The 10,000-nt window shown below is 45.0% G+C and overlaps 1 protein-coding gene across 1 annotated transcript in view; it reads left to right on the plus strand.

Annotated features, from left to right (window-relative positions):
* Positions 1-10,000, plus strand: part of csmd2 (CUB and Sushi multiple domains 2) — a 421,278-nt gene that overhangs the window by 134,791 nt on the left and 276,487 nt on the right. Inside the window, exons 16-18 of the mRNA XM_045225492.1 lie at positions 1,252-1,421; positions 5,786-5,942; positions 7,370-7,561. Coding sequence (XP_045081427.1) covers positions 1,252-1,421; positions 5,786-5,942; positions 7,370-7,561 — 519 coding nt within the window. The remainder of the gene's footprint in view (positions 1-1,251; positions 1,422-5,785; positions 5,943-7,369; positions 7,562-10,000) is intronic.

Below are 10,000 nucleotides of genomic sequence, written 5' to 3' on the forward strand. Positions count from 1 at the left end.
AGGTGTGTGTGATTGACAAGACAAGACATGACAAGTGGAGTGATGAGAACGGGATCGGCAGTAGCTAGTACTCCGGTGACGACGAAAGCCTGCCCCGAACCAGGAGGGGGGGGGGGGCAGCCTCGGCGGAAGTCGTGACAAATACATTTTAGAATAAGGCTGTAACGTAACAAATGTGGAAAAGGTTAAGGGGTCTGACTACTTTCCGCAGGCACTGAGTATATGATGTGGTTCTAAATGTTTCAATCTTGTGAATGTCTAATGGAGCAGGGGTATCAAATCTTACCTAACGAGGTCCGGAGTACTGCTGGTTTTCTGTTCTACCTGATAATACATTCCACCCACCTGGTGTCCCGGTCTAAATCATTCCTTGGTTAGAGGGGAGGAATGGCTAAAACAAGCAGTGGAACTGGCTTTGAGATCCAGATTTGAATTTGAGGGTAACATAGTTTTAGAATGAACCCCTCAGTTCTTAGAATGTAACTATAAACTATGTATAATTACCTGGAGAGCCAGTGGAATCATACCAAGAGGAAAACAGCTTAAACTGTGAGAACAAAATAGAGAAATATCTTAGAGGCCAGATTTCCTCCAATTATAGTATGCAATGGCTCGCAGGGGCTAACCTTAGAAAGTAATTTGTCTAGACGTTAATGTTTTGACATTCCAAAAGCAAAGTAATGAAGTGATGTGTATTTTCTGCTATCCAGCAGACTTCTTCTTCTTCTTCTTCTTTGTTTGTTTAGCCTTCATGGGGAGAAACTAGGTCAGGCAATTTCTACATTAATATACATTTAGATTTTTGACGATTGGTTGGATGGTTTTCAGTATGACACTGGATTTGAGTGTTTTTCCGTCTGCAGTCAGTTTGTATTTATGTTCAATTTTGACGGATCAAAATAGTGTAAATGTGCAGAAGGGTCACAGATACTCTGAACTCAATCCTAACAAGTCAGAGGTCATCCAGTTCTCATCTCTCATACATTATCCTCACCTCTGCATGTCTCCATGAAAGCATGTGTATAAGCACATATACTGGATGATATTGGCGTGTGACATCTGTCTCTCTCTCTCTCTCTCTCTCTCTCTCTCTCTCTCTCTCTCTCTCTCTCTCTCTCTCTCTCTCTCTCTCTCTCTCTCTCTCTCTCTCTCTCTCTCTCTCTCTCTCTCTCTCTCTCTCTCTCTCTCTCTCTCTCTCTCCTCTCTCTCTGTCTCTCTCTCTCTCTCTCTCTCTCTCTCTCTCTCTCCTAGCTGAGTGTGGCTCCTCAGTGACAGGCATGCAGGGAGTGCTGCTGTCTCCCAACTACCCAGGTTACTATGGCAACAACCATGAGTGTATCTACTCTATACAGACCCAGCCAGGCAAGGGCATCCAGCTCAGAGCTCGAGACTTCAGACTGGAGGACGACGACATGCTCAAAGTGAGGGGGGCAGAGAGTGTGTGTGTGTGAGTGTGTTAGTATGTGTGTGTGAGTGTGTGTGTGTGAGTGTGTGAGTGTGTTAGTATGTGTGTGTGAGTGTGTGTGTGAGTATGTGTGTGTGCAGGGGTATCATGCACCCATTATTTTCTAGTGGGCATGAAGTATGTAAGGATGGAGTGATAAACAGCATTGGCACTTGGATTGGCATTGGCACTTGGATTGGCATTGACACTTGGATTGGCAGTGGCACTTGGATTGGCATTGGGACTTGTATTAGCATTGGGACTTGGATTAGCATTGACACTTGGATTGGCAGTGGCACTTGGATTGGCATTGGGACTTGGATTATCATTGGGACTTGGATTAGCATTGGACTTGGATTGGCATTGGACTTGGATTGGCACTTGGATTGGCATTAGACTTGGATTGGTATGGGACTTGGATTGGCATTGACACTTGGATTGGCATTAGGCCTTGGATTGGCACTTGGATTGGCATTGGACTTGGATTGGCACTTGGATTGGCATTGGACTTGGATTGGCACATGGATTGGCATTGGACTTGGATTGGCACTTGGATTGGCATTGGGACTTTAACTGGCACGTTGATTAGCATTGGAACTTGGATTGGCATTGGGACTTGGATTGGCTTTGGCACTTGGATTGGCATTGGACTTGGATTGGCATTGGCACTTGGATTGGCATTGGACTTGGATTTTCTTTGGCACTTGGATTGGCATTGGGACTTGGATTGGCATTGGGACTTGGATTGGCATTGGCACTTGGATTGGCATTGGCCTTGGATTGGGACTTGGATTGGCATTGGACTTGGATTGGGACTTGGATAGGCATTGGACTTGGATTGGCACTTGGATTGGCATTGGGACTTGAATTGGCATTTGGATTGGCATTGGCACTTGGATTAGCATTGGAACTTGGATTGTCATTGGGACTTGGATTGGCTTTGGCACTTCGATTGGCATTGAACCTGGATTGTCATTGGCACTTGGACTGGCATTGGACTTGGATTGGCTTTGGCACTTGGATTGGCATTGGGACTTGGATTGGCATTGGGACGTGGATTGGCATTGCACTTGGAATGGCATTGGAACTTGGATTGGCACTTGGATTGGCATTGGACTTGGATTGGCACTAGGATTGGCATTGGCACTTGGATTGGCATTGGCACTTTGATTGGCATTGGCACTTGGATTGGCATTGGGACTTGGATTGGCATTGGCACTTGGATTGGCATTGGACTTGGATTGGCATTGGGACTTGGATTGGCATTGGCACTTGGATTGGCATTGGGACTTGGATTAGCATTGGGACTTGGATTGGCATTGACACTTGGATTGGCATTGGGACTTGGATTGGCATTGGACTTGGATTGGCACATGGATTGGCATTGGGACTTGGATTGGCATTGGGACTTGGATTGGCATTGCACTTGGAATGGCATTGGAACTTGGATTGGCACTTGGATTGGCATTGGACTTGGATTGGCACTAGGATTGGCATTGGCACTTGGATTGGCATTGGGACTTGGATTGGCATTGGCACTTGGATTGGCATTGGGACTTGGATTGGCATTGGCACTTGGATTGGCATTGCACTTGGAATGACATTGGGACTTGGATTGGCATTGGCACTTGGATTGGCATTGGCACTTTGATTGGCATTGGCACTTGGATTGGCATTGGGACTTGGATTGGCATTGGCACTTGGATTGGCATTGGACTTGGATTGGCATTGACACTTGGATTGGCATTGGGACTTGGATTGGCATTGGGACTTGGATTGGCATTGCACTCGGAATGGCATTGGAACTTGGATTGGCACTTGGATTGGCATTGGACTTGGATTGGCACTAGGATTGGCATTGGCACTTGGATTGGCATTGGGACTTGGATTGGAATTGGCACTTAGATTGGCATTGGGACTTGGATTGGCATTGGCACTTGGATTGGCATTGCACTTGGAATGACATTGGGACTTGGATTGGCATTGGCACTTGGATTGGCATTGGCACTTTGATTGGCATTGGCACTTGGATTGGCATTGGGACTTGGATTGCCATTGGCACTTGGATTGGCATTGGACTTGGATTGGCATTGGGACTTGGATTGGCATTGGCACTTGGATTGGCATTGGGACTTGGATTAGCATTGGGACTTGGATTGGCATTGACACTTGGATTGGCATTGGGACTTGGATTGGCATTGGACTTGGATTGACATTGGACTTGGATTGGCATTGACACTCAGAATGGCATTGGGACTTGGATTGGCATTGATACTTGGATTGGCATTAGACTTGGATTGGCACTTGGATTGGCATTGGACTTGGATTTGCACTTGGATTGGCATTGGACTTGGATTGGCACTTGGATTGGCATTGGCATTTGGATTGGCATTGGTACTTGGATTGGCATTGGCACTTGGATTGACATTGGGACTTGGATTGGCATTGGCACTTGGATTGGCATTGGCACTTGGATTGGCATTGGCCTTTGGATTGGCAATGGGACTTGAATTGGCATTGTGATTTGTATTAGCTTTGGCACTTCGATTGGCATTGGTACTTGGATTGGCATTGGCACTTGGATTGACATTGGGACTTGGATTGGCATGGGACTTGGATTGGCATTGAGACTTGGATTGATATTGGCACTTGGATTGGCATTGCTACTTGGATTGGCACTTGGATTAGCATTGGCACATGGATTGGCACTTGGATTGGCATTGGCATTGGGACTTGGGTTAGCATTGGGACTTGGATTGGCACTTGGATTAGCATTGGCACTTGGATTGGCATTGGTACTTGGATTGGCATTGGCACTTGAATTGACATTGGGACTTGGATTGGCATTGGTACTTGGATTGGCATTGGCACTTGGATTGACATTGGGACTTGGATTGGCATGGGACTTGGATTGGCATTGAGACTTGGATTGATATTGGCACTTGGATTGGCATTGGTACTTGGATTGGCACTTGGATTAGCATTGGCACATGGATTGGCACTTGGATTGGCATTGGCATTGGGACTTGGATTGGCATTGGGACTTGGATTGGCATTGGGACTTGGATTGGCGTTGGCACTTGGATTGGCATTGACACTTGGATTGGCATTGGGACTTGGAATTGGCACTTGGATTGGAACCGGTGCAATGGTCAGATGACATGAAAATAGAGTTCTTTGGCCATGCACACCAGTGGTGGGTTTGGCGTTGAAAAACAGAAGCATACTGTATGCAGAAAAGTACCTCATACGTACTGTAAAATATGGTGGTGGATCTGTGATGTTATGGGCAATTTCTCATCCACTGGTCTTGTGACCCTTGTTAAGGTAAATAGCATCATGACCTTTACCAAGTACCAGGACATTTTAGCCAAAAACCTGTTTTCCTCTGCCAGGAGGCTGACACGTGGCCGCAAATGGATCTTCCAGTAAGACAATAACCCCAAGCACACATCAAAATCCACAAAGAAATTGTTAATTGACCACAAAATCAACATTTTGCAATGGCCGTCTCAGTCTCCAGTTTTGAACCCCATTGAAAACCTGTGGTTTGATTTGAAGAGGGCGGTCCATTAGAGCAGATGAAGGATACCGAGGATCTGGAAAGATTCTGAGTGGAGGAATGGTCTAAGATCACTCCCAACGTGTTCTCCAAACTCAGTGTCATTGTCTTCTCAAGGAGTACTGAAAACAGGGGTGCCAATCATTTTGACCCCTTTGTGAGATTTTTGTATTACTTGTTAAACAAAATCTCTTTGTCAGAGCCATTGTATTAGTATAACATTTAATTTCATAAAAATTTTGAACATGTGATATAGCTCAGTATTTGCATAATTTATTTTATACAGTCTTTTTTGCTCATCTTTACATTTTTTACATTTTAGTATTTTATGACTGTATATTATATTATTTTCAAACATCGGCAGTATTGGTTAATCAAAAAATGTCCATCACTCCCCCTCTCTCTCTCTCTCTCTCTTTTTCTCTTTCTTTCTCTTTCTCTTTCTCTCTCTCTCTCTCTCTCTCTCTCTCTCCCCCACCTCTCTCTCTCTCTCTCTCTCTCTCTCTCTCTCTCTCTCTCTCTCTCTCTCTCTCTTTCTCTCTCTGTCTCTCTCTCTCTCTCTCTCTCTCTCTCTCTCTCTCTGTCTCTCTCTTCGCTCTCTCTCCTCTCTCTCTCTCTCTCTCTCTCTCTCTCTCTCTCTCTCTCTCTCTCTCTCACTCTCTCTCTCTCTCTCTCTCTCTCTCTCTCTCTCTCTCTCTCTCCCCCACCCTCTCTCTCTCTGTCTCTCTCCCCCCCCCACCTCTCTCCCTCTCTCTCCGTCTCCCCATGTCTCCCTGTAGGTGTTTGATGGCAGTAGTAAACAGGCTCGTCTGTTGGGTGTGTTCTCTGGGACTGAGCTGCAGGAAAACACTCTCAACTCTACATCCAGCTCCATGTGGCTGGAGTTCATCAGCAACTCAGACAACACCAGCCAGGGCTTTGAGCTACACTTTACTAGTGAGTAACACACTCACACACACACACACACACACACACACACACACACATTATAGCTTTACATATTATAGCTTTACATATATTCGAGCTTTACATATTATAGCTTTACATATTATATCTTTACATATTATATCTTTACATATTATAGCTTTACATATTATAGCTTTACATATTATAGCTTTACATATTATAGCTTTACATATTATAGCTTTACATATTATAGCTTTACATATTATACCTGTATACATAGGGCACCAATATAGGGTTGATGTGCAGTGGTACTAAAAATGTACTGGGTAATTGAGGTTGATATGTCCATATAACTAGGAATAAAGTGCCAGGTAGTAAACAGTAGCAGCAGCGTATGAGTCAAAGTTAGTGCAAAAAGAGTCAGTGCAGATAGTCCAGGTAGCTATTGGTTAACTATTTAACTAACTGTTTAGCAGTCTTCTGGCTTAGGGGTAGATGCTGTTCTGAGGGCCCATGTCAAGTCTTTTCAGCCTCCTGAGGGGGAAGAAGCCTTTTGTGGTCCTCTGTAGCTCAATTGGTAGAGCATGGCACTTGTACCGCCAGGGTAGTGGGTTCGATCCCCGGGACCACCCATACGTAAAAATGTATGCACACATGACTGTAAGTCGCTTTGGATAAAAGCGTCTGCTAAAATGGCATATTATTATTATTATATTATTTATTATATAAGAGACGTTCTAGTACCCTTTTATTATTTTTTTATTTTTTATTTATTTTTAGTCATTTAGCAGACGCTCTTATCCAGAGCGACTTACAGGAGCAATTAGGGTTAAGTGCCTTGCTCAAGGGCACATAGTTAGTGCATCCTTAGTGATGTGGACACTTACACACACACTCTCACACAAACAGACACACACTCTGAGGGTCATACCCATTGCCCTCAGCTGTCGACCAATGATTGGCTGTGTCCATAGCAACCTCAGGTATAGAGTATGGTGGTGTATGAATAATATGTTACAGGCACAATAGCTGAGCAATTATTATGCAACTTACTGTACTCTTTTCCTTCTCTATTCACCTTTCACCTCTCTCTTCATAACCCTTCCTTCTCTATTCTCCTTCCTCTCTCCGTCCTCTCTCCTTCCTGTCTCCTTCCTCTCTCCTCCTCTCTCCTTCCTCTCTCCTTCCTCCCTCCTTTCTCTCACCTCCTTTCTCTCACCTCCTCTCTCCTTCCTCTCTCCTTTCTCTCACCTCCTCTCTCCTTCCTCTCTCCTTCCTCTCTCCTTCCTCTCTCCTTCCTCTCTCCTTCCTCTCGTCTTCCTCTCTCCTTCCTCTCTCCTCCTCTCTCCTTCCTCTCTCCTTCCTCTCTCCTTCCTCTCTCCTTCCTCTCTCCTTCCTCTCATCTCCCCTCTCCTCCTCTTTGCTATTTCCTCCCTCTATGTGTATCTGTCCGTCAGGTTTTGATCTGGTGAAGTGTGAGGACCCGGGTGTTCCTCAGTTTGGCTATAAGAGAGAAGATAAGGGTCACTTCGCCGGCAGCACCGTGGGTTACAGCTGTGACCCAGGATACACCCTGAAGGGACCCCAGATCCTCACCTGTTTGAGGGGGGAGAGGAGAGCCTGGGATAGCCCCCTGCCCTTCTGTGTCGGTAAGTGAACACAGGGGCTGTGTGTGTTGGGGGAAGGGTGTGTGACAGGGTGTGTGTGTGTGTGTGTGTGTGTGTGTGTGTGTGTGTGTGTGTGTGTGTGTGTGTGTGTGTGTGTGTGTTTAAGCAATCACAAAAGCATATACTCCCTTCCATTATGGGGGAAACCACAAAACTGACCTAAGATCGGTATTTAATGGCAACATCTGACCTTAGATCAGTATTTAAGGGCACCATCATACTCCATTATCCCCATTCCTCTGCTCTCATACCCCTTCCTTCCCTATTGAATAATGCAGAGGTCCACTTAGCCAGCCTTTCACCCAGCTCTGTAGGCAAAGCAGAAAGGGAACTTTGTATTACTCTGTGGAGAGAGACTGGAGGGAGAGGGACAGTGGCACACTCTGAAGTTGTCAGTAGCAAAACACACAAACTAACGCAAACACACACACACACACAAACCCTGCCTCATACACACCTCCACGCAAATCACAGTTACCCCGCCCCACCCTCACACTGCCTCATATTCACCTCCCCCTCTCAGTTTGTGTGGAATGATGATTAACGTAGTGTATTAGGATGTTTTCACAGGATGTTCTGTGGCATCCTTAGAAACCTCTCTCGCACAGCTCAGCTGAGTGTGCAGGGGATTGGATAGGGACACGTCAATGCCAAACTTGCATACACAGTAATGTCATTACCAAACTTGCCAAAGTCAGGGGCATGCCCGCCCTTTCAAACCAAATGACAGGTATACAGTTGGGTAAAAGGAAACAGCAGGATGTTTTTCTTGATAAAAGACAAAAACCTATTTTCACGTGTTTTCCTTCAATGTATCAACATGACAGCCGATTGTCACACCATCATCACCATCATCATCATCATCATCATCATCATCATCACCATCACCATCATCACCATCATCACCATCATCATCACCATCATCATCACCATCATCATCATCATAACCATCATCATCATAACCACCATCATCATCATAACCACCATCATCATCATCACCATCATCATCATCATCATCATCTTGTTTCATCTTGTCCTCGTTTGAATATGCCGTTCTCTTTTAATTAGGAGTGATGTGCTTTTCTCTCTCTCTGTCAGTAAGATACTGCACTGTGTGCATATAGCATATATCCCTCAGCTCTTCCCTTTCACTGCAATGGCAATGCTTCATTATGGAGAACTGGATTTACAGTACTGCCAACGGAGGACCCACTTACTCAGACTAGGACGTTTACTCACTGGAAATGGAGGACTTGAAAGGATTGAAGATATGTAAAAAGTAAATTTATATGAAGGAACTTAGAACACACACAAGGTCAGGTAGTGTGTGTGTGTGTGTGTGTGTGTGTGTGTGTGTGTGTGTGGCCAGCACAGTGTATACGGCGGGTTTGCGACGTCTATCTCCGTGACCACGAACCTTGACCAAGCATAACATTTAAAGGGGTAATCTGCAGTTTAAACAATTACACCCCACCACTGTTTTGGTAAACAGATAAGGGATGGAGCTGGAGAAATGTAAGCTCATAGACAGCGCTATGGCTACAAGGACATCCATGATATCAAAAGTGTTAACAGTGTTTGGAGGTTATACAATATGTTTACAATGACATTGTTTGCAAACAGTGGGAGTAAATGTAACAAGTTTATATTTCGGATTCTGAAAGGGAACGACAATTGAACTAAAGGACATGAGGCATTTTTAAGTTAGATTATTCAAGAATCCGACTCTCGAGTGCTTGAGGCGTCACTACAGACCTGGGATCGATCCCGGTCTGTGTCACAGCCGGCCGTGACACCGGGAGACCCATGAGGCCAAGCTTCGTCCGGGTTAGGGGAGGGTTTGGCCGGCGGGGATTTTCCTTGTCCTGCAAGCTAACGTTGGTCGCCAGCTGGACGGTGTTTCCTTTGACACATTGGTGCCGCTGGCTTCCGGGTTAAGCGAGCAGTGTGTCAAGAAGCAGTGCGGCTTGGCGGGGTCGTGTTTCGGAGGACGCATGGCTCTTGACCTTTTTCTCTCCCGAGTCCGTAGGATGGGACAAGACTGTAACTACCAATTGGATATAATGAAAAATGATAAAATGATAAGTACCAACAACAAAAAATATATTATTCAAGAATCAATGGGTGTAATTTATTTATAAATCCAAAAATGTATGTAGCAATCACAGATTGCTCCTTTAACCTTTCCAGAACCATCTGATTCATAAAGGAATCATGGCTCTGAAATATTATCTGTTCATACTAAACTAGCAAGGAACATGGAGGCATATGACAGATATAGGTCTAAATAATACACATGAAGAGACCGTTCATAATCCCAACAGACGTGTGTTTATTCATGAACTGACTGGTTGGTGGTGTGTTTAACCTCAGGGCTCTGAAGGATTCACTGCTTATTGAGCCGTGACGCTAGACTTGTCA

Source organism: Coregonus clupeaformis, chromosome 16 (genome assembly GCF_020615455.1).
Source record: "Coregonus clupeaformis isolate EN_2021a chromosome 16, ASM2061545v1, whole genome shotgun sequence".
Classification (NCBI taxonomy): domain Eukaryota; kingdom Metazoa; phylum Chordata; class Actinopteri; order Salmoniformes; family Salmonidae; genus Coregonus; species Coregonus clupeaformis.